Below are 23,924 nucleotides of genomic sequence, written 5' to 3' on the forward strand. Positions count from 1 at the left end.
CAGTGAGGGCACAGAACCCCCTCCCCACCTCCAGACGTGCTCTTCCTGTGCAGGGAGCGAAGGAAGTCGCTTTTCCTCTCTCCCGGGCTGTCCCTGTCTTTGGGAGGCGTTGCTGGCGCTCGGCTGTCCCCGACACTGAGGGCAGCTGAAGCAAGAGCCGGGCTCGGAAAGCCCCCACGGGGACAGAGGGTTTCCATAGGCAGTGGTCTGATACTGCCCAAAGCCCTTGCCAGTCCAGATTTTAGAGGCATTTAGAAGTCTGGCACTGCCCCATGAGGTGCCTCATAGGGAAGGAGCTGGTGTGGAACCCCTCATGGGAAAGGGGACACTGAGGCAGGGAGTGCAGAGCCAGCCTTCTCACAGGGGAGACTCAAAACTGGGCTTATTTCATAAATAACCCCACCTGGAAGGCGCTGGGTTTGTCTGCAGTAGGCACCAGATTTTCTGAAGTGTTGCCCGCCCACCATCGGCACTGCCCGGGGTGCCAAACCTGCAGGCTGACGGAAAACCCCGTTGGTCTGTGCTGAGATGTCCCTTGCAGCACCGCTCCGCGCTGTCCCCGCTGTCCCCGCAGCCGGACCCAGCGCTGTCCGTGTCCCCAGCGGGCTTGGCCCGGCTCGGCTCAGCTCGGTTGGAAGTCGGACAGTGCCACCTGGTGCTCCGAGGAGATTTAGAATCACAGAATCCTCCTATGGTTTGGGTTGGGAGGGTCCTTAAAGCTCATCTTGTTCCACCCCATGCCCTGGGCAGGGACACCTTCCACCAGCCCAGGATGCTCCAACCTGGCCTTGGACACTTCCAGGGCTGGGGCAGCCACAGCTTCTCTGGGCAGGCTGTGCCAGGGCCTCCCCACCCTCACAGACAAGAATTCCTTCCCTGTGTCACACCTAACCCTGCCCTCTGGCAGTTCAAACCTGCCCTTTCCATTCATTTCTCTGCCCAGCAGTTCCCACGGCTCTGCTGAAGGGGGTTCTGCTCCCACCTGGGCAGGAGGGAGTGGAGGATCTCACCTCTCGGCCAGCACCACATCAGAGGGCTCTGCAGATGTATCAGCAGCCACACTCAGAAGAGACTCCTCTTCCCTTCCCATCTCACTTTCCAGGGCATGAGGCTGCAGTGGGGAAAACCAGGAAAAAGCTGCTGTCAGTGCTGACGAAGTGTCTCTCCAACAGCTCGATTCTGAGGTAACTGATTCCAGCAGCTGAGCTTGGAAAAATCTCTACCTCTCCCCCCATCCCTGCTGTGCCAGTTTGTCACCCAGAGATCTCAGAGCGCTTCCTGCAGCTGAGCAGACATCTGGCATGGATGGGAAACTGAGGCCAGCTGTGCCAGTGCTGCCCACTGCTGACCAGCAGCACCCCATTCCCTGCTAAATGGGAGGGAGGGTTGTTACCCTAAAAAAAAAATCATGTAAAAGTGCTATGACATCATGACTGGTTAAATCCAAGACTCTCTCACCCTTCCTGTTCTCTCCCTCTGCCATCACCTGGCACAGACCACAGCCCTCCTCCCCCAAGAAGGGTGTTGTCACCTCAGCCCCTCGCTCGTGCAGGCACCAGAGGAGGCTCCCACAGCACAGCTCCCTTTTCCTGTCCCCTTTTCCAGCAGCAGCACAGATTTAACACCAGTCATTGGTAAAACTACCTTCTAAAACGCCATGAGCATCCTGAATGCAGAGGCTCCATCTCCACAGCTGCTGTGCATCTCTTATTTCCACCAGCAAATACATTTCTTTACTTCCACCAGCAAAAGGAGCTGCTGAAAGGAGGAGCTGGTGAGAGCTGGGAACATTTCACGTTGGCATCAGTGATCACACAGCCAGGGCAGCAGAGCCAGCTGGGAATTGCTGCCTCCACGTCCCAAAGCCTCTGCAGTAGCACGACAGGCTGGCTGCAGACAGGATTTACACCACTGCTCAAGCCATCTTCCCACCAGCATTTCTCAAGGTCCATGCTGGCCATTCCCATAACAGAGATGGTCCTTTCAAAATAATTTCCCTTTATCCCCGATATCCCTCCCGCCCCCCAACCCTCTCCAGTGCTGTTTGGGGACAGGAACTCCCCACAAACTCAGTCCCCACAGCTCAGTCAGAGCAAAAGCTCCTTGCAGTTTTGCTGTAGACACAGATTTGTCCAACAATCCTGCACAGCTTCTTTTCCACATCCTTTACTGCTCAGTGTGAGCAGCAGGAGCCCTGTTACAGCCACTATTGGAGCACTTCTGGTTCCTAATAGGAAATTTCTGTGTTGATGCACCACAAAAAAAGTCTCCAGTGGCAGAGGTGGTTCACACCAAGGCACTTGGGAATTGCTGTTGGCTGCCCAGCACCACTTTCCCAGCTGGTTTTCTACAGCCAGACCACAGAGGTGTTGTGCAACGTATCTGAGGTGGAAGGGAAGTGGTTTGCCAAAAGGAAGGGTTTTAGAGGAGATTCACAACATAAGTTCTCACCAGAGCTGCCACCTAATGAGGTAATTCTGGGGGCTGCTAAATCTGAAATGGTGGTGGGGCTCAGGAACAGCCTGGATTGAGGTGGGTGTGGTGGGGAGGAGCCCAGGACTCATTCTGCAGTAGTAGAACAGCTTAAACCTGGCCACACATCACACCAGATGTGCACAAGAACCACCACCAGCACACATCAGTCACCCAGAGTCAGGGACATCAGAGCCAAGCAGCCACATCTACCTCTGAAACTCATCCACAGCTCGATGCAGAATTGAGGGTGGTGGTGGGAGTTTGACCCCCACCAGGACCAGGAGCTTCTCAGTGGGTGGCCCTGGGAGGAAGGCAGACCCCCTGGTACCAGGCTGGTGGGGATGGTCCCCCTCAGCTGATCCCTCGCCTCCCTCTGCTCTGTCATTGTTTTACCTCCCTGAAAGCCATCCCTGGCCAGGGCATCTCTCCCAGCCCCTGTTCCCACAGTCACTGTGGGTGTCCTTTGCTTTGCCCTCCACATCCCGCTTTGCCCTGTGTCAGTGCAGCCACCACCCTGGTGCAGGGAACGTCCCACAGGGCACACACTGAGCTCCTGGGTGTGATAATCAGCAGTCAGGCGTCTGTAGTGGCCCCAAACCTCTGCTTATCTGGCTCTTTCCAGCCCCAGCAGTGCCCCTGGCAGTGTCCCAAGGAGCGAGGAGAGGAAAAGCAGGCGGGGCAGATCACTGAACCCTCAGCACTGCAGCTATCTCTCTCCCCGCGGGGAATCACACCTCCTCTTTCCAGCTGCTGGGATTTTTCAGTGGATTTCAAATGTCTTAAGGCACTTGGTGTGAACCATCTCTACCACTGGTGACATTTTTACGGTGGATCAACACAAGTTTCCTCCTAAAACCCAGAAATGCTCCAGTAGGGGTAACGGGGCTCCAGTTGGGGAACATGGCAGAGGGCAAACCTTAAGGTGCAGCCTTAAGGAAAAGGTCAGAAAACCACTGGAGAGCCCAGGGAGACGCCGAAGGCTCCCGGGGCAGCACGACAAGCAGAGCGCCGGGGTGGGCCGGGGTGTGCGGTGCCATCCCCGCAGCGCAGGGCAGACCCCCAGCTCCCTGAGCGGTGCCTCAGCTCCCCCCGAGCCCCCCGAGGAGCCCCCTCGGTGCTCGGCGCTGCCCCGCGCCGGGGTTGGTGCCTCTAGAGGGAGCTGAGCCGGAGCCGCCCGTGTCTATGGTCCGGGGCCGGGTTTCTACTTGTGGTTGGTTTTTTTTTTTTTTTTCCTCTTCTTCTTTCCCTCCTCCTCCCCGGCCCCGCTCGCTTCCTTTCCCCGCGCCGCGCTCCGGGCAGGAGCAGGAAGGAGGCTGCGGGATGGAGCGGCTCCCGGCCGGGATGCGGTAGCGCCCCGGGACACGGTGAGTCGCGGGGGAACCCCTTCACCCCTCCCCAGCGTCCCCCAGGATGGGTTCTCTCTGTTCTCCGGGCCCAGCCGGGATGGGCAGGGATGCACCGGCAGCCGCAGGGGTTCCGCGGGGGATCCCGGGGGCCGGGAGGGGTGACAGAGGCGGGGGGCGCATCCCGCGCGGCCCGGGACGAGGAGAAAGTGCGGGTGGTGCCTCGGCAGCCGCGGCTGTGCGGACAAACGGCCGGGCCGGGGCTGGAGGTCCCGCCGCGGGCAGATCGCTGTCCTAGAGAGGGAATTTCTCCTTTTTTGACCGTATTTTCTCCAGATGGTTTTTTTTTTTCCCGCCTTGCGAGGCCGCGGCGGTGACAGCCACGCCCGACATCCCTGTGCGCGGCATCCCCGCGCGGGGCGAGGGGACCGCGGGGACGGCGGTGGGGAGAGCTGTGCCCCGCCGAGGAGGGGGTGACACCCGTCCCGCCACGCCGCGACCTCGGACACGGCACGTGTGGCTGTGCTGTCCCCGCGGCCACCTCCGGACACGGGCGCTCGGGCGTGGGGGGACCGTGGCTGCCGTGGCTGGGTCTGCTGGGGTCGTCTGCCCTCCCTGGGGCCACCAAAACGGGCAGACTCTCCTGTCTGCTGCGCCAGGACAGGCGGGAGGAGCCTGGCTCGTGCTGGCAGCGCAGGGGTGGCAGCGGGCACGGAGTCCCGAGGGGTCTCTGTGCCAGGGAGGGGTCTCTGTGCCAGGGAGGGGTCACTGCCCCGCACACTGTGCTGGGATCTCTCCCATGGCCCAGACCCGCGGGAGGTCCCAGAGGATGCTCCGTGCATTTCCTGGAACAGGATCTTCAGACCATCTCAGGGGTGAACTTCGGAGCCCCTGTCTGGGCTTGGCCACAGGGGTTGTGCTCCCTCTCTGGGCTGATCCCACCACCTTCCCTGCACCCAGGGCCCGGGAACTTTCCTTTGGAGGAAAGTTGGCTGAAGTGGTGGGTGTGCTGTAAAGACACACAGGAAATGTGTCAGAGGTCTTTAAGAAGAGGAGATGAGGGTGAAATGAGAAACAGTTGGAGGCAAAGGTCTTTGTTTAATTGGGGAAGGCTCATTCTTTGCATGGCGTGTGCTCTTTAATAAAGATAAGAGCCCTGTGTCACCTTGGAGGTGTAGCTAAACCCACACCTCAGGTGCTGGCTGCTGCTTTGAACACTTTGCAGCCTCTTACAAGACCAAAACACCTTGCAGAGTGGATCAGACCTTGCTCTCAGTGACCTGCAGCTTCCCCATAACCCTCCCTTGAGCCCTGTCTCAAGTCCTAGAGAATTTTCATTTTCTGCAGCCTTGGGCTGTCTCTCAGCCTATGGGTGCCATTTCCTGCTTCACCCCCTTCCCTGTTCTCCTGCAGGGGGGTGTTCTCAGAACAAAGGGGGGATGGGGCTCATCAAGGGGGCTGGGGAGCAGGAGGAGCAGCAGCACTCTGGATCCTGGAGGGGATGGTCTGAGACACTTTGAGCCCAGCAGAGACGGGCAGTGAGCTGTGCTGGGCGTTCACAGGTTTGCAGCAGTGGGAGTTTGGTGTGGGCAGTGGTTGGGGACTGACACACTGCCGGTCCCAGGCGTGTGTGAGCACAAGGCTGCACAGGGTTGTGTCACCAGAGAAGAGAAGAGAAGAGAGCGCTGCAAGAACCCAGGAGGAAAGCGAAAACGAAAGTTCTCCCAGGGTTCAAAGGGCTGGCCAAATGCAAGCTTGAAAATCATGAGTCATCTGCGTCTGGCTCTGGGCTCCTGCACTGGCTGGCCCCTCATGGCAAGCAGGGCTGCAGCAGAAAGCCCCTGTCACTTGTGGTGAGGGCTGGGTCGATGTCAGACACAGCCCACTGTCCCTGCAGACCGAGCTGTGGAAGCTCCCGAGGCAGCTGAGCTCGTCGGATGCACCCACACTCTCCCCAGCATCCCATCCCCCCTGGGCTGTGGCACTGTGGGGTAACAGTGGAAATTCCCACTGTTCCAGGTACCCACAGCTCCAGAGAGCTGCTCCCAGCCTGCTCCCCGAGCAGCACCGAGCCCTGCCGGGGCAGGGGGGCTCAGCCAGAGCCTTGCTGGGCCCACAGAGGGACTGGGGATAGTGGGGGAAGCACCAGAGGCTTCCTCAGGAGGAGGGGATGGGCATCCACTCCAGGCACTCCCTGAGCTCTCTGCATCATCCCAGAGCAGGGAGTCCGATGATTCTGTGATTCTAAGAGCAAGGAGAGGCAGCTCTGGAGCCTGGGTCTCTGCTGATCTGGGCAAGTGGGAGCCAGCTCTCTCCAAAGATCTACTCTTATTCTCAGCTGATGATCCTCATCATTTTTTCATCCATCCTTGGATGGGGGTGTTTGAGCTTGGGGAGGAAAAGGGAAATCCTGTCCTATCCTCAGAAGCATGTAGGAAAAAACCCCATGTCCGTCATGTGTCACCATGGCTCAGGCTCCTGAGCAGCTCTGTGATTCCAGCCCCCATCCCACCGGAGTGCAGGCTGTACTTCCCATTGCTGCTGACAGTTTCCATTTCTTTTTTCTTCTCAGCAATCTTCAGTGTGAGGTTGTGAGCTTGACCCGCATGTTGCACTTCCAACATTGATGTAGGCGGTTATTTATCCATAACCAGCTCTTTCTTTATTTAAATTTCTGGGTGTCAATGTCATGAATTGTATCTTATTCATGAGTTCAGAGCTGCTGCAAATCAGGAGACCCACCAGTTGAGCCCTGCAGAAGTCTGGCCTGGGAACATGTACTGGCAGGTCAGACTGCAGGCAAGGAGCTGCTGTGATCCCTGTTAATCCCAGCAGGAACTGTGTGGCCTCTCTCCCTTCTCTGCAAACCCTGGGGCTCAGGGTGAAGGAGCTGCCATAAGCCCTGAACTGCAGGTCTGGGTTTAGGATTCCTGTGAACTTCAGGGGCAGGATGAGCCGTGTGTTTGGTTCTCACTGAATTTATTTCAGCCCTGGGTGAAGCCCTGCAGGTGCTGTGGTCTGGGCTGAGGAAGTGTGTGGTGCTGCACTCATTTCAGGGCACAAAGAGCTGCTGCAGCCCAAGCCACTTGCAGAGAGGGAAGGAACCTGTTCCCAGCAAACCCAGGAGGAAGTGTGGTAGTGAGTTGTCTTTTTTTGGCAAATGACATCAGAGTCTCGAAGAGGAGAAATCCAGTGCAGTCAAAGGATTAAGCAGAATTCTTTTGTAGTCAGAACAAGGAATGAGCGTGCCAGGTAGGGAGGAAATAGGCTGCTGGCAGAGATAACACCAGCAGCGTTCCTGCTGCTCCGAGCGTGTGGCTGTGAGAGCCAGGGACCAGCAGGGCTCCTGCTGGCTGCTCAGGTCACTCACCAGCTCCCACCATCGTGTTCCAGGTAAAGCTGACATTCCCAAGCACCCCTCTGCAATGGCCTCAGGGAATGATGGTGACCCACCACGGGCCCAGGGATGCCGGGGCAGCGACAGGCACAGGTTGTCACAGGAGCTCAACCCCGGTAAGGAGCTGTGGGGCGTTCAGGGGAGGAAGCACTTTAAACCCTTCATTTGTTTGTTTTATTCCCTGCTGGTTGCTTTGCTAAGATGGGAGTTCTTGTTTGCTTGCAGGCACTTACTGGCCATCCTGGCATCCTTCTGCCTCCCAAAACTCGGGAGTGTCCTCTGGAATTTGGAGGATCCCAGAGGGATCCTGCATGCCTCTGAGGCAGAAGCCTTGTGGGCTCCAGTGGAAGCAGGAATCTGCAGCTCTCACCAGGACATGCCGTGGGATTGTGGGGTGGAAGGAGGCTTTTGTCCCAGGGGTTGAGCCTGGATTTCATTTGGGGTTCTGTTTGCTTATCTTTGGATGCAGAAGAAACTTATCTGCTTGGGTGTGATTGTGAGCCCTTGTCTGTTCTCCTGTCCTTGTGTTACTAAAAATAGCACCTGGGGTAATTAAACGAGGGATTTTTTGGAGCACCAATTTCCTCTTCTGTCTGGCTGAGTGTTTGCCCTCCTCTCCCTGAAACTCTGAGTCAGCCGCTTTCGTTTTCTCGGGGAGCCTTCCCGGGCTCCTCCGGTTCCCAGAAGGTGAGATTTGTTTGCCACCAAATAAACCCGTTTCTGCAAAACAAAAAACAACCCCCTGAAAACACAGCGACAGGGTTTGTCACTTCCCTTCCCCTCTCTGACCCAGCCTGGGCTCGGTGTAACCTGAGCACCCCTCTGGGGCCTGGAGATGGTTTTCCTCTTCTCCCTTGACTTTTCTCCCTCCATGTCTCTAGAAGACCGAGTGGCAGCGGAGGCAGAGGAGGTGTTCCGGAGCTACGCCTTCTACCGCTACCAGCAGGAGAGGGAGGAGAGAGGGGCGGAGGTGCCCACGGACCCCGAGATCGAGCAAATCCAGCAGGACCTGGAGAGGTAAATGTCTGGTACCAACCCTGTGCCTGTCCCTTGGCCCACCCCGAGCCAGACCCCGTGGCAGACCCACCCCTCAGTCCTGCTGAGCCGCCCTGACTCTGCCCTCCCTCCGCAGCACCGGCAGCCAGGTGGGGCAGCGCTTGGCCATCATCGGCGATGACATCTACAGGCGCTACGACGCCGAGTTCCGCACCATGCTGGACACCCTGCAGCCCACTGCAGCCAACGCCTACGAGCACTTCACCAAGATAGCCTCCAGGTAGGGCCCTTGGCAGGCTGGCAGCCTTCTCCTGGAGCAGAGCAGGGAAGGGGAGGTCACACGGGTGCAGCGCTGTTGGTCAAACCCTCTCCCCCTCTCTGGCTCTGTCCCAGCACACAGGGACTGTCCCAGCACACGGAGTGTGTCCCAGCACACAGGGACTATCCCAGCACACAGGGACTATCCAGCACACAGGGACTATTCCAGCACACAGGGACTATTCCAGCACACAGGGACTATCCCAGCACACAGGGACTATTCCAGCACACAGGGACTGTCCCAGCACACGGAGTGTGTCCCAGCACACAGGGACTATTCCAGCACACAGGGACTATCCCAGCACACAGGGACTGTCCCAGCACACAGGGACTATCCCAGCACACAGGCTCTGTCCTCTCAAGCTTCACCCGCTGTCCCTGGGCCGAGCTCCCCGTGAGCTCACCCTGACTATTTCTGTGTTTCCCGCCTGTCTGCTCCTCCTCCTGTGCCTTGCTAGGACAGTCTTCCCCTGACAGCATCTCCGTCCTTGCAGGAGCTGACTGGGGTCAGAAAGTCTGGGGGATGTAGCCAAGTGAATGTCCTGGCAACCCTTCGGGGGCACAGCCAGCCCTGGGCCAAGGCAGAGCTGCTGCTGGTCCTGCTGCTGCTTGCTCCAGGCTGGCACATCCCGAGGAGTCTGGCTGTCAGAGGCACCAATGCAGCCCCAGGATGTGGTACAGCTTTGTTTGAGGTGGCATCCAGGGGTTCAGTGCTCACCCTGTCTGGCTGCAGGGACACCAGGACACTCTGCATGTTCAGTGGTTTGCCCAGGGTCGTGCAGAAGGCAGAGGCAGGAGGGTTCTCTGGGTTCCCATGGCTCCTCTGAGCACCCCTGGCTCTGCACAGCCCTGTCCCTGCACCCTCCTCTCGGTGTTTGTGTCTAACTGCTTCTCTTCTGTCCTTTTCCTGCTCCCCTGTCCGGGAAGCCGCGCTGGCTGAGGCAGTAACACACTCAGGTAAATTAACCCCTGTCCCTCTCCCTGTGCTCCTGTTCTCTGCTCCCTCCAGGGCTCTAACTCCCCTCTTCATACCTCTGCCAAGGCTCTGCAGGGAGCAGTGCAGGCACCACCAGCACAGGGCAGCAGATTGAAACACAGGGCCTCAGTCTACTCTCTTTTTTATTTTTTTATTCCCTTTTTTCCCTTCTCACTTGCTTTGCTGGAAAGCAGGAAAAACACCTTCAAAAACTGGTCTAGATAAATCAGTGCCAAACCTGCCCTCAGCAGCCAAACCCTGGACACGTTTGGGAGCCTCTTCCAGCCACAAAATCACCATGTCAGTGTGGCTGGGATGAGCCTCAAGGACTGGTGCAGCATCCCCAGCCCTGCAACCACAGAATGAGAGAACTGTTTGGGTTGGAAAAGCCTTCTAAGATCATCAAGTCCAGCTATTCCCCCAGCACTGCCAAAACCACCACTAAACCACATCCACAAGCGCCACATCCACCTGGCTTTTAAATCTGTCCGGGGATGGGTGACTGGACAACCCTTTCAGTGAAAAAATGCTCCCTAATATCCAACCCAATATCCAACCCAACATCCAACCCAAACCTCACCCGGTGCGACTCCAGGGCCGTTCCCTCCCGAGACCCCTCGGGAGGCCGAGCCGGGAGCTCTGGGCAGGGACTCAGCGGCCCCTCTGCTCCGTTCCAGCCTGTTCGAGAGCGGCATCAACTGGGGCCGTGTGATTGCACTGCTGAGCTTCGGCTACCGCATGGCCATGCACGTCTTCCAGCACGGCCTGCCCGGCTTCCTGCGCCGCATCGCCCGCTACGTGGTGGAGTTCATGGTGCAGCACCGCATCGCCCGCTGGATCGCCCAGCAGGGAGGATGGGTGAGCGGGGCTGCCGGGGGGCTGGGGGGGCCTGGGGGTCCCTGGGGGCTCAGGCAGCACAGCAGCCTGGCTCCAGCAGGACTGACTGCGGTGTCTGCTCCCTGCCAGGTGGCTGCGCTGGACCTGGACAATGTTTACATGAAGTACATGCTGGTGGTGGCCCTGGTCGTGGTGGGGCACTTGGTGCTACGACGCTTCTTCAGGCCCTGAGGGGGGCAGGGGCTGGGGGGTCCGGCCGAGCTCTCTCTCAGTTCTCTGCTCTGCGTTGACGTCTCCCAGGAGAGGGGGATTCAAGGAGCCCCTGAGAGAGAGCGGGGCTTGCACCCCCTCCCACCACAGGGCCTGGGGTCTCTGCATCCCCAGGAGCCACAGACAGAAGTAGGGGATGGGGGGCTTCACTTTGATGTCTTTTTGATGTCTCAGCACTGAGGATGGGGCCTGACTGTGGTGGGGCATTGCTGGGACCCCTCAGGAGGAACAGAGGTGTGATGGTAATGCCTCTGTGTGTGTGTGTAGGGTCCTGTGCACCCCTGGGGCAGGTGCAGAGCCCCCCTTTGCTGACAGCCCCAGCCCAGCCCCTCCCTGTGTTTGAGCCCTGGGCTTACAGTTGTTGTCTGTAAGCCCACGTGGGGCTGCTTCACCTTCCCTCTGCTCCTGAGCCCAGTACTTGAGCCTTCTCCAGCTTTTTATCAGACATCCTAATCCCTTTTTATAGGAACACTCCTCCTGCCCCTCCTCTGGCAGGTGTTCCCTGCCCCAGCCTGGGCCTGGACCCCTGCAGCTCCCCAGGGCTCAGGGGGTGCAGGGCTGGGGTGCAGCCCCACAGCCCCCACGAGCTCAGGGGTTCCGTGCCAGCTCACCTGGGCAGCACCAGCAGGTTCCCCAACACTAAAAACCCGTGGGTGCTCTGTGGTGGGGACAGGAGGGATTTCCCTGCCCACGCCCCAGTTCTGCTGGGGGTCCACTCAGCAGGTGCTGGCAAAGGAGCAGCCCAGTTGTGACCAGTTGTCCTCCCTGGCTGTCAGTGGGGGGCCCTGAGGCTGCATCCCATCCCTGGCTGCCCCCAGGGCAGACTTGACCTTGTTCCGTTCCTGGTGATGCTTGAGTGGGATTTTTGGGGGAGGGAGGGAAGCTCCACTCTCCCATCCCCAAAGCTTCCTGACTACTGCAAAACAGGGAGTTTAAGCTGGTTACTCCATGTCCTGCCTGAGCTCAGAGGCAGCTCCCTCCTGCCCCTGACAGCTCCCTTCTCTCCCCTCAAAGCTGCCCAGGCTTAGCAGGACCAGCCTTAATTTTTTAACACTCACATCCCTCCTGATCCTGCCTCTTTTTAACTGAATAGCAAACTTTTTAACCTGTTTCCATATCAAGGTCCTTCTGAGCTTATCATTTTGCTCCTATTCCTCCAGTATCCCTGTTCCTGCTGGAATGCTCTGGACTGTGCTTAATAGAAAGGCATTAAAATATTTCCTGTTATTCCTCTCTCTCTGTTTGGGTGCCTGCCCTGCCCTGTGCAGGGCAGCACAGATCTCCCATGGCCTGTCAGTGCTGACTCTGAGCAGCTCAGCCTGGCTCCCCAGGGTTCCCCAGCCTCATCTGTCCCCTTGCAAGTGCATTTCTCTGCATTTATCCACACACAGCTTCATTTCCCATCGTGCCACCCCTTCTCCCAGCTTGACATTTCCTCAAGTTCAAGAGGATCTGCAGTTCCCACCCTCCTCCTCACCTCCTTTCTGGGTGCAAACACCACCAGATGGAGCCTTTTTGCCACGATCAAAATGAACTACTGATCGTTATTTCCCTTTTCTCCTAATCAGCCCCTCTGCTGGCAAATCATCGTCCTCCAGGCTGGTTCTCTGCTTGGGTTGTGTCTCCAGAAGGACTTTTTGGAAGTCCTTGAAAAAAAAATGCAGCACATCAGGTTTTATTCACTACTTCAGACACACTCCTGGAATTCTAACAGACTGGGGAGAGCTTTTGCTGCTCATAATTTATTCTCATTTCCCAGATAAAGTGTTTCCCATTGCAAACCAAATGCAGCTGTATGGCCCAGCAGGCTTCAAGTAAAGAATATTTTTCGTATTTATGGTAGAGGATTGAGCCTTAGTGAAGCCTGGGATACCAGGACAGAGAAGAGAACTTTTAACTCGGTGCTGTGCAAAGGAAAGCTCCATTTCATGCTTTTTCTCAGGGGATTTGCAGGGAGGATTGTCTCAGGACCTCAGTGCATCGCCTCCCTCTGCTCTCACCTCTCCCAGCCCTCCCAGCACTGGTAACTAGTGCAAAAAAGCCTGAACTGGGACTGTGTGATTGGTGCTGTGTCCTCTCACTGCATGGCCACAGCCCCAGGTGCCCCGGGGCTCCTGGTGCCTCTCTGCCAAAGGAAGAGTCTCATTTACTGAGCCTTTTTTTTGTCTCACCATCTTCCAACTCCTTCCTTCTGGATGGAGGAATCTTCCCAAGCTGCTGGGCAGAACCTCCTCTCCCTCCAGCCCTTCCCCACCCTGGCAGGTTTTACAGCAGTGTTTGAAACTGTCCCTGTCAGCTCTGGTTCCTCCTTGCCCTGTTCCCAGTGTCCCCACAGCTCTGTCTCAGCCCTGCAGGAGGGGACAGGGCGTGTGACAGTAAAGGACACTTGGCTCTGGAGGGGAGGGACAGGTACATCCACCTTTTTCCAGGGGGAGAGGAGAGGCAGGCAGGTTTTCCCAGCAGCAGCAGGGAGATGGGGAAGGAGCTGTCTGCAGGTCACCTTTCAAGGGCATCAAAGGGGCTGTGTGGGACACGGTGGGTTGCTTTTATCTGAAAAACAAAACATTTCTCTGACAAATACTCTGCATTTTAAATTATATAATGTATATATGTCAAAATAAAAATGGTACCTTGAGTGCAAACTCATCTCCTGGCCGTGTGGAGGGTTTTCTTGCAGAGGCTTCCAGCTGCTGTGCTCCCTGCTCCGGGTGGCTCCTGGGGATGATGGTTTAGCAGCTCTGCCTGGGCTGGCACAGCTGGGACCGTGTCCCTTGTCACTGAGCCCCCCCAGACACTCCCCAGCCCTGCCCATCACCCCGACCTGCACCCACTGCTGCTGCCTCCCCCTGCAGCACCACAGCCCGAGCTTTGGGGCTGGGGGACCCTCCCAGTGCAGCCCAGAGTGTTGGTGGCCGGTTGTGGTGGGAGGCACAGAGCCAGGGCAGGGGAGGGGGGTGTCCATCCACCCTGGCTGGTGAACGTGGAGGATCCTTCCAGAGCCTTCCCCTCCCCACCCTCAGTACAGATCTGCTCTGGTAGATGGAGAGCAGGCAGTGTTTGGGGTGGCTGTGGGACCCTGTGGGGTGACAGAGGTGGCTGCACAGGGGGGTGGCTCTGCTGTCCCCAGGCAGGACAGCTCAGCTGCCACTGCTCTGGGATGGATCCCAGTGACCCCAGGGCTCTGTCCCAGGTCCCCACACTGTGTCTGTCCAGCAGGGCAGGGCCAGCCCTGGGCCATCCCCCCGGGGTCCCTGGGGTTGGGTTTCTGAACGTCCCTCAGGTAAAAGAGACAGGGCAGGACTCCTGCCCCGATGGGGCCGGACGGTGCCACGAGGTCTGAGCCCAGGCCGTGCCCCTTCTCTGCACAATTAATCCTGGGGAATGTGTCTGGAGCCTTGGAAGCAGGGGAGATGGATGCTCTGGATATAAATTGCTGCAGGAGGAGCGTGGGCTCAGTGTTTCCACACAATCCACCGGTGGCAGATTAAGCACTGGAATCTAAATAAATATTTACCCCAGTCCCTGGCCTCCATAAATAGCCACAGGTCACCACTGCCAGTTGGTACTTTGGGATCTCTGCAGTGGGATTCCAGCAAGGGGGGAGTATCCCCAGCACCCCCCAGGCTGGGGCTGCCCTGCTGCCTCTGGGCAAGCAAAGGGTGAACTTTAGGGACAGAGAAATGACCCTAATTAAAGAGCCAGCTGCTCCCCTAATCCACTTTGTGTCCTGCCCCAAACCCAGATCAAGCTCCTAATTAAACTACCAAAAAAATAATTAAGGCCACAATATTTTTGCACTATATGCCTTTGGCCATTCAGATGGAATTGACCCTAAACCAGAATCCAAGATCTGGTGGCAATTTAGATCTAGAGCTGGTATTTCAGTCAAGTGCCTTATCTCCAGAACTGGGTCAAACTCCAAAACACATGAGTTTTGTGGAAATAAAGGTTTTTTCTACATAATATCCAGGACATGAAGTGAATGAGAGTGGGCAGGACCTGGGAAAACACACTCATTTTTATCATCCTCATTTCTCAATCAGATCTCCTTCCCTGCCAGGCAGGTTTCCCTCATTTGGCACCTGCCTGGCACTGTCACTGCCATGGCAGGATCTGCTCCCTCCTCAGGATTTGTTCCTATCCATTCATCCATCTCACACATCGTTTCTGTCCCCAGTATCTGGGAATCCCCCTGGGACCTGCTGCACTGGCACCAGCCCCTCCAGCAGCAGCAGGGCCTTCGGAGCAGCCTCTGAGAACAGATTCCAGCGACCCTTCCCTGAGCCAGGGGGTTTTTCCATCCTGGCACTTGGCAGCCAGAGAGGCAGAGTATTCTGCAAGTTATTCCTCCTTCCCAGATCGTCCTGACTCTCCCTCAGCAAATCCATGGATCATGGTCTGGGCAAATTCAGGAGGAGAAAACCCTGGAGGTTCATCTGTCCCAGCAGCCAGCACTGCTCTGACATGGGGCTGTTGTGCCACGTGTGGAGCTGGGCTCTGCTCTGCTCTGCCCTGCTGGCAGCGTGCAGGGATCCAGGCTGGAGCCTGTCCAGCTGTGCAGAGCCCTGGCACAGCAGTTCCATGGCTCCATGCACCATTTTACACACCTGTCTCCAGGGAATCCTCGGGAACTCAATGCCCTTGGACGGATCAGTTGGAAAGGCAAATCCTCTGCTATCAAAGTTAGTCCTGATTCAGCACAAAGAAAGCAATAAATCCAGTTTTCCACTTACACCAGCCCTTGAAAGAGCCCAAACCATAACACTGCCCTTACACAAGTCACATTCCTAATCCAGAACTCCCTCTCCAAAATAATCCTCCCATTTGCTCAGGCCGTGTCCCTGCCCATCAACTGTGCCACAGGAATAGCTGAGGAAGGGCCCTGGCATTTCCCCTGTGCTCGTGGGAGGGCCTGAGGAGGGGCACAAATAATGAAAAAACCCAAACCCATTTATAATATCTTCCAGTGTTGTGGTTTTTCTTCCTTTAAGAAGCCCTGGGTTTTCTGCAGAATCTTTACCTCAGTTTCCCTTTGCCAGAATTCCCTCCGGTCCCAGCGTTCTTTCACCTTTTCACTTTCCATTTCTGCTAAGACTGAAGAAACACACAACCCCCCATAGTTTTTCTCCAAAGAAAACCTTCTCCCAGCATTGTTTTGATGCATTTTGACAATTTCACGGTTCTCGACATAAATATTTAGACCAAAAAGAAGCAGCCAGGAAGGAAGTTTACTCTCCCAGTAAAGTGGGCATTTCCTTTAAAAGAACAACAAAAATATTTTGATTTAAGTTTCTCAGCCAATCTAATCTTGGGATGAACTGAAATGCAGGTTTAGGGTAGTGTTCCCTTTTCCTACAGCTGCAGAAAACCCAGCTCAGGGTCCAGAGGTTTTCTGCTGCTTTTTAAGACCCCAGGGAGGGAAGTGCTGCCCCTCAGCTTCTGGTTCTTCTCACTGAGTACCCAGGAAAGCCCTGTCCCCAGTATTTCATCCCTGGTGGACAGCACACCCTCCCTCCAAAGCATTTCCTGGCTGGAAATGCGTCCTGGTGTAATTTAGGGCACACCAGCACATGAAAGTGAACTTGATTTAAGCGAGTGCATCACTTGAAACTGCAATAGCTTTTCTCAATTAACTCTGCGTGTAGGAAAGACCTTGAAACGCAGCTCAAACTGCTCTATTAAGGCCCCATAAAGTCCTCTGTGAACGCTATTTATCCTGGCTCCCTTCAAACCCACTCCCCAGTCTGACACTGAGACTGGGGCTGTGGAGCTGCAGAGCTGAGCAGCTGAGCAGTGAGAACAGATTCTGCTGGACAGGCCCCTCCAGGGACTGACACCGTTTCTGTGGCTTTTTATCCCGAGGGAAGGGTTGAGTCCTCTGAGCCAGCCAGCCCTGGGCAGTGCCCAGCATCCCATGGCCAGGGCCCCAGGGTTCTGGGCTCCCCTGGCTCGGCTGCTCCAGGTCAGCACCAGCGCTCCCAGCACTCCAGCACACGGGTGTTGCTGGTCATGGGAGCGGAAAGCAAAATATTTCATGCCACATTAGTGCTGGGCTGGGCCTGTGCGTGGGGTTACTTAATTAAAGAGGCTCAGCTAGAGAGTGGTAATTTGTTAAGCTGCAGAACTTAATTGCTTGCAGTGCTGTGCCTGGCCTGCACTCAGCTCCTCCTGGCAGCAGGGAGGGTGACGAGCTGTGGCCGTTAGAATTTACCCTTTTGGCCACAGAGGTGCAACCTCTGGGGCCAGATAAGAGCGAGCCCGTGCCCCGACGTTATCACACGTGGCAGCTCCACACACAGCCCCTGCCAGCCCCTGCAGCCAGCGGGCACTGCAGGAGAAGCCCAAAGACCCAAATTCTCCCTCAAACTCAGCCTGAGCTCTCGGCTCCCAGCCGGCCACCGAGCAGCCCTGTGGGAGGCAGAGCCCTGGCTGATGGAGCTGCGGGAACTGGAGCCTTCCTGCTGCTCCCTCGTGGCAGAAAGGCAATCCACACTGAGGTTTTGAGAAGCCCAGATCCACCTCGGCCCACACAGAAAAAAACCCAACTGACCTGCTGGAAGTTCCTGTATCATTTCATGCTATCCAGAATGCTTCTTTCAACATCACTGCAAATTTTAAAGAACATTTTTAAAAAAATTAGAAATAAAAGTAAGGTGGTGGGGTTTTTTGGGGGGAGGGTGTTAAATAGCCTTTCACACAGTAAAATGCAGTGTTTGATGCTGCAGTGCCAGGCTGGCACGTCCGAGGGGCTCATTGGGCAGTGGTTCCTGTGAGGTCCCTCCCCGGCCCACGTCGTGTCCTTGGTGGCAGCCGGGTGAGCTCCCGCTCCCAACCCGTCCTGGCAGCTGAACCAGGACGCCTTTATTGCCGATGTAAATCAGGGAAGCTCCGCCGGCTTCCAGGAGCTCTGCAGATTTATGCCAGGAGCTGACCCGGCATCTCTATTTTCAAATCTAGGGCAGATTGAAATATGCTGGTTTTCAATAATATATTCAGGTTAACAGGGCTTTTATATTTGAGCAATTAATCTTGCATGGGCCGAGGAGCTCTCGGGACAACGTGTGGAGGTTGCTAAGAAGAGAAAACAAACAGCGTTGTGTAACCCAGCCCTGCCGCGGGGACGCTGCAGCCGCAACTCCCGCGCCCTGCACAGACCCCATGGAGGTGGCTGTGCTGTGAGGCAGCCCTACCTCATCCTGCACTGCTGGGGAATGGTTCAAACCAGAGATAGTGAGACATAAATCCAAGGAAAGCCAGCACTGGAAGAGTGGAAGGGGGTGGAACCGGGTGATCCTTCCAGCCCAAACCATTCCATGATTCTGTGACTCACCGATCCCTTTCTTTGCTCTAAAGCCCCAGTTAGACCAATACACGGCTTTTAGTCCTGAAATTGCCTCTGCTGTTTTCTCCCTCTTCCCATTTGCTATTCCCCTATCATGCAGCAGCATTCCCAGCATCCCAGAATTACCAGATCCTTGTGATTTGACCCTCAGTTTCTCATTCTTCCAGCACATTAGACTCTAAACCGGCCTGGGCACACAGCTGCTGTCTGCCAAGCCAACCAGCAATCATGGGTTTGGGCTCACGCCCAGGGGAAGAAATATTACCAGCTACAAATTGTTGAATTTTGTGCTTTTTGACAGAGTTGCCAGAGGGTGGGTGGGGGGCAGCGTGTGCTGAGCTCTGCAGCAGAGCAGTGTCTGACTCCAGTGGAAACCATTCGGGCACTTATAGTCACTGCATCATTCCATGACACACATTTCCAATCACAAATAGCAACAGACTCTGGAAGAATATGCAGGTGGCTGTGGCGTGATTAATGAGTGCTGCATCTGTCACTGGAGTGGTAATTACCCTGCACAAACCCAGCCCTGCAATGGCAGGGCAGGATTTATTCCAGCTGAAAATCTGGCTCTTTACATAGTTTTTTTCCTTTCTTTCTCCTCCCACGAAAAATAATTTCCTTGTGAGCCCAATAAAAGAGAAGCTTTCCCTGGTTCATGTTATAGCAGCAACATCCCATCCCGTGAGGAGCCAGCCCTGCTGCCTCTGGCCATGAAATCCAGGTAATGACCCAGAACTGCACTGAATTAGTGTTTCATTTCCCAGCCCTTGCCGACAGCTCCCTAATGGAAATTGATTTCTAGCTTTTTTCTTTTCCATTTAACATGCTTGTGCAACATCTTTATTTTAGATTCCAGAGAATTTTAGCCAAAGGGCCAGTGCACAGGTGGCCCCTGAAAGCACCTGGTGAATCACTGCTGTGTTAACCAAGGTCTGGGGGTCCAGGTTGGCTGGGACACCCCAGGAATGTGGCAGGGACCCCTGTACAGGGACACCCCACACGTGCAGCAGCTCCTGCCCTGTGCCCACACCGCTCTCTGGGGTGGGTTCTCAGGTGGGGTAAGTCAGCAGGTGTGAATCCAGGTAACAGGCCCAGCATTCCCAGCTCCACGGCCCCCATCCCTCCTGCACACGCTCCTGTACAATCACCTCACCCCCCTTTGCACCTCACACACTTTCATTTGTACTTTCACACCCCCAGACAGATTAAAGGTGCCCCACCATCCCCTCCAGGTCCCCCAGCCAAGCCAAGGGCCTGGGATGTCCCATCCCTGGGGGGTCAGGCCCAGCCCCAGCCCTGCCCTCGCTCTGTGTCTCAACCGCCCCAAATCCGTGGGAATTCCGCCCGATCTGGGCTCCCCGGTGTAATCTGACCCAGCCCCAGCACACACACACACACACCCTGATCTCTGCTATTTGGGTAAAACTCAGCTGCCAGCTCCTTCACTTGGGGCAGCACCAGCAGTGGGGCCAGGGCTGGTCCTGGATGTCCAAGCCCTTCCCTGGGCCAGGCGGAGCCAGGCAGTGACACACGGGAGGCTCTACAGCTCCTGCACCTCCAGGTACAACGGCTGGGAGGGGAAATAAGGGTTTACAACAGTGTTGGGTCATTTGCAACCCTCCTTTACCTCCAGAGCCTGGAAGGTTTGGGTGGATGCTACAAAGGACTTGGGAAAAATCCACTTTTCTCATTTTCCGTTTCTGCAGCCTATGGAGGAACCAGAACCCAGCGGTGCTGGTTCACACTTTAAAGCAGAACTAAATGATAATTTTTCTCAGTTTTCAGTTATCTCCTGGTTCTGTAGGTACTTTTATAGCTCTATAAATTGTCTGGTAAAGGAATTGATGGTGTACTGGGGTGTTTGTTCCTTGTTGAGGGGTGAATTGGTTCATACTGTTCCTAACATGTTGTAGCATGATGATAATAATAACAATTAGCTCAGGGTACAGCAGAGTGTTAATTGTGAGCTGAAATCCCAAACAGAGCTGTCTGTGCAGGTCAGTCCTCTCCTCTCAGTGCCTAGGGATCCAGGACATTTCCCTGGCTGAGGGAATTCTCTGTGCCTGCTCCTCTCCTCTTGCATTGCTAAACCCCAAACCTTCCCAGGTGCATTTTGTACTTGTGCTGACAGCACAAACCTGCTGTGCTCCTGGTGAATCCTACGTGTTATCCCTGATGAATGCTAATTTGGGTTTAATTCCTTAATGGATCCGGAGGGAAGGTGAATACTGAGAGCAAAGGAAGGAGTACTGAAGAGTGGCAGGTTCAGAGCTCTGTGGAGATCAAAGGCAGGGGAAGGTATGGGACAGAGGAGGAATGCTGGATGTATCCTTGTGTTATCCTGTCTTTTGAAGCAGCATTGTGTAATTATTAAAGCAAATTTCCCTTCCTTTTATACAAGAGGAAACCCGTGAGCAAATTAAGAAACTACCCTTGTGGCTCAACTCACCTGCTTGCAGGGGGCCAGCAGCAGAGCTGAACACAACATTTAATACTTCCCCTCTGCCCTAGGCACTGAACTGGAATATGGACAATCACAGGATAAAAGTAGGGAAAAATGGCATTTAAAAGTGATACTCTATTTTTGTTTTTAACTTACAGCAGGTAAAAGGTGACTTGGAGCCACTGAGGAAGGATGTGGGCTTACACTGTTGGGTTCACTGTCCTGCCCCACGTCGGGGGTTTCCTTGGCTGGTTCCTTAATCGAAAGGAAATACCTGCCTGGTACGAGAAGCTGAAAAAACCTTCCTGGTGTCCATCCCGCAAAATGTTCCCTGTTGCTTGGACAGTCCTGTACACGGGCATGGGGTAAGTTCTGTGGCTGCTGCCCTGTCCTGCCCCTGGCACACCCAGGGCAGCCCTCCCAGGCCGTACCGTGGCTCCTGGGCATGCCCTGTGCCTGAGCCAGCAGAGCACGTCAGGACCCACAGGGATCCTCCAGTCCAACCCCTGGCCCTGCACAGACACCCCAGCATCCCACCCTGTCCCTCAGAGCATTGTCCAAACCCTCCTGGAGCTCTGGCAGCCTTGGGGCTGTGCCCACTGCCCTGGGGAGCCTGTTCAGTGCCAACCACCCTCTGGGGGAAGAACCTTTTGCTGAGATCCATCCTAACCTTGCCCTGACACAGCTCCAGCCATTCCCTGGGTCCTGTCCCTGGTCACAGAGAGCAGAGCTCAGGGCCTGACGTGGATGCAAACATGACTGTCCTGTCAGTCCCTGTTGGGAAACACTCCTAGAGACTTTGTCTCCCTTGGGGATTTACCCGCTGCAAACACTAACCCGTGTCCCTCTCCACAGCTACGCCTCCTACTTGGTGTGGAGTGACCTGGGCGGCTGCAGCAGCAAAGCCATCGTCCCCCTGGGGCTCTACGGGGCTCAGCTGGCCCTGAACTGGGCCTGGCCCCCCTTGTTCTTCGGTGCCCAGAACCTGAACATGGTAATGGCCCCAGCCCCATCCCCTGCCGGGGCTCCTCTGCTGGGCTCCTGCCTGAGGTTTTGGGGTGGCTGGGGGTTTCCTAACACCGTGTAACTGCACAGAGCTGCAAGAAGAGCCTTTGCTCAGACACAGCTCCCGCTGCTCCTGGTCCCAGACAATGGTATCAGTGCCCCCACCCTCGCCCTGCTCCTGCCCTGTGATAGCTGGGGTGGGCAGACCGGGCGGGAGATCAGCCGGGGCTGCACCTCCCAGTTAAGGGTCCAGGGGCAGAGATAAGTGCTTTGGGGGGTCACACCCTGTGCCACACCACCATCCTTGGGGGGAGCAGCTGTGAGGGGCTTATCAAGCACACACAATGCAGAGCATGGAGCTGAGGCACTGCTGGCACAGCCACACCCGCTCTGGGCCATGAGGCACTGCCTCGGGCGCCAAGGCCTGGAGGTGATGGAAGCACACACAGGGATTTGTGTGTCCACTTGATTTTGTCACTCTGGGGGTGAAAGGTACAGCTAGAAAGTTTGTTCAGTGACCATGGCCATGGTAGCCCCATGAGCATGTTCTCTGTCTGTTATCAGCAGAAGGGGACACTGATCACCATAAACAGGGGGCTAATCTGTGGAATTTGATAATGAGCAAAGAAATGAACATTGATTAGTCTTGGCTCCTGGTGTGACACATTCAGGTCTCACTCAGGACCAGGCTCCCAGGCTTTAGGATCACTCCAAGTGACTCCTCAGTGCCGAACACCCCCCACTGCTGTTCCCCCTCTCCACCTGATCCAGGATGGTTTCTGCTCGTGCTGGGAGGTTTATACTCGTGCCTGGAGTCACTGTGTTGTCTCTGCTGCAGGCCCTGATCGACATCCTGTGCCTGGACGGGCTGGCCATCGGCACCCTGTGCTCCTGGTACCGCATCAACAAGGTGGCGGCGCTGCTGCTGGTGCCGTACCTGGGCTGGCTGGCCATGGCCACTTGCCTCACCATCCGCATCTGGAGGGACAACCCCGAGCACAAGGCAGGGAAGAGTGAATAAATGAAGGCATTTTGTGCAGCTAAACTATGCTGATGGGAACCAAGATCTATTAACTCGGGGGGTCCATTTTGGGACGTGTGTCCTGCTCCTCCTCCCACCTCCATCGTGGCTGTGTGAAGCTCTGCACGATGCACCCACGGGCTCCTCTAAAGTAACTGGGCATCCTTAAGCCGGGAGCTGTTTTCTCCGGCACTGCTGAGGTCTGGGGACTACAGCTGTACCCTGCCCTTAATGCCATCAGGTCAAATTCCACCAGCCAAATTGGGAACTCGTGATCCAGGGTAATTCAGGGCAGCAACCCCAGAGCCCCCCGACACTGCCACCACCCCCAGGAGCAGAGCTTGGTCACACACGAGGTAAATCCCATCTCCTCTCCTGGGACCAAACAAAAATGCCCTTCACTCATGCACACCCATTTTTATGAACTTCCTTGATTTTTTGCTGTTTGTGCTGTTGCTTCACGTTCATGTATCACCTGGTTTGGGCTTTATACCTTTAACTTTTTATCTGACAGCTGCCAAGCGAGCAGGGATCTTTCTTGTTCTGCTGGTGCAAGGAGACGGGGCTCTGACTTCTATTTGGGGAGTATCACACTCCTTCAGCTCATGCTCCAAGATAAAGCAGCAATGATTAGAATGCAAATGCTTCTCCCCAGAGCAAATTCCTCTCTTCCACCTCTGTGTGCCATTCCTCACCAGAACAGAAAAACTAACATCAGTGCCTTTGAAAAAATACTTATTTTTTTAAGTACAGAGACACAAGAGTCTGTCAAATTCAGGAACTTGCTCCCACTGCCTCGATGGCTGTAACTACATAATTGGCAAAGAGTCTGTCAGGTGCAGTGCAAGTGTCTCATCCCAGAGTCTTTCCACTCCGGAATATTATTAATCAGGGAAGGTTAAAACACAAGGATTTCCAGAGCAATTGGATCACGCCCCTGTCCATCCCTCATCCTGGCCCTTGACAGACCTGAACCTGAGTTCTTGTTATCTGCAGAGAGTATTTACTACTATTTTTGATTGCTAAAAGCACCATGTGTGAAGAGAAGGGGCACGAGGATCTTCCTGGCAGCTGCCTGTAGATTGGGGTGCGTGGGGGGACCTGCAGGGTGGGGGGTGGAAGGGCTTAGCTGGGGCTGTAACATAAATTGTATTTGCTTTTAATAAAACCAAGCCACTACTTTTTGGAGAATAAATAAATGCAGTGCTGTTATTTTGATCCCATTCATTAGTTTTCCCTTCCTGCCTTTACCTAGGGCTGCTGCGAGCACAAGGCTGTGATCTCCCCAGTAAAAGCTGCCCGAGAACAGGCCATGGCCCAGCTGAGGGTGTGAGCAGGGGCAGGACCCTAAAGCACAAGCGGTGCCAGCAGGACTGGGGAGATCAAAAGCTACTGAAGAAAAAGGAAAGAAAAAAGAAATCCTATGCATTTCAGGGCTTATTTACAGCATCTGTGTCTTGCAGAGAGTCCCATGGCAAAGGACAGGCAAACAGAGGTG

The 23,924-nt window shown here is 55.5% G+C and overlaps 2 protein-coding genes across 5 annotated transcripts; both read left to right on the forward strand.

Annotated features, from left to right (window-relative positions):
* Positions 1-3,691: 3,691 nt before the first annotated feature.
* Positions 3,692-10,602, forward strand: BAK1 (BCL2 antagonist/killer 1). 2 transcript variants are annotated; one of them, XM_050326870.1, is made up of 6 exons: positions 3,692-3,839; positions 7,212-7,331; positions 8,097-8,232; positions 8,348-8,491; positions 10,183-10,363; positions 10,472-10,602. In XM_050326870.1, exons 2-6 carry the CDS (start codon positions 7,244-7,246, stop codon positions 10,571-10,573), a joined length of 651 nt encoding a protein of 216 aa, XP_050182827.1. In that variant the 5' UTR covers positions 3,692-3,839; positions 7,212-7,243; the 3' UTR covers positions 10,574-10,602. The 2 variants fall into 2 exon arrangements, with proteins under 2 accessions (XP_050182827.1, XP_050182828.1); XM_050326871.1 differs by having other exon boundaries at positions 3,821-3,839; positions 7,441-8,232.
* On the forward strand, positions 10,343-23,508 carry TSPO2 (translocator protein 2). Of its 3 annotated transcripts, none has more exons than XM_050326875.1 (4): positions 10,343-10,363; positions 20,559-20,765; positions 21,256-21,394; positions 22,244-23,508. In XM_050326875.1, exons 2-4 carry the CDS (start codon positions 20,593-20,595, stop codon positions 22,424-22,426), a joined length of 495 nt encoding a protein of 164 aa, XP_050182832.1. In that variant the 5' UTR covers positions 10,343-10,363; positions 20,559-20,592; the 3' UTR covers positions 22,427-23,508. The 3 variants fall into 3 exon arrangements, with proteins under 3 accessions (XP_050182832.1, XP_050182831.1, XP_050182829.1); XM_050326874.1 differs by lacking the exon at positions 10,343-10,363 and adding an exon at positions 18,561-18,678; XM_050326872.1 differs by lacking the exon at positions 10,343-10,363 and adding an exon at positions 19,440-19,518.
* Positions 23,509-23,924: the final 416 nt, after the last annotated feature.

The sequence above is a fragment of the Myiozetetes cayanensis genome, unplaced genomic scaffold, assembly GCF_022539395.1.
Source record: "Myiozetetes cayanensis isolate MyiCay16 unplaced genomic scaffold, myiCay2020 scf32, whole genome shotgun sequence".
NCBI classification, from domain to species: Eukaryota; Metazoa; Chordata; class Aves; order Passeriformes; family Tyrannidae; genus Myiozetetes; species Myiozetetes cayanensis.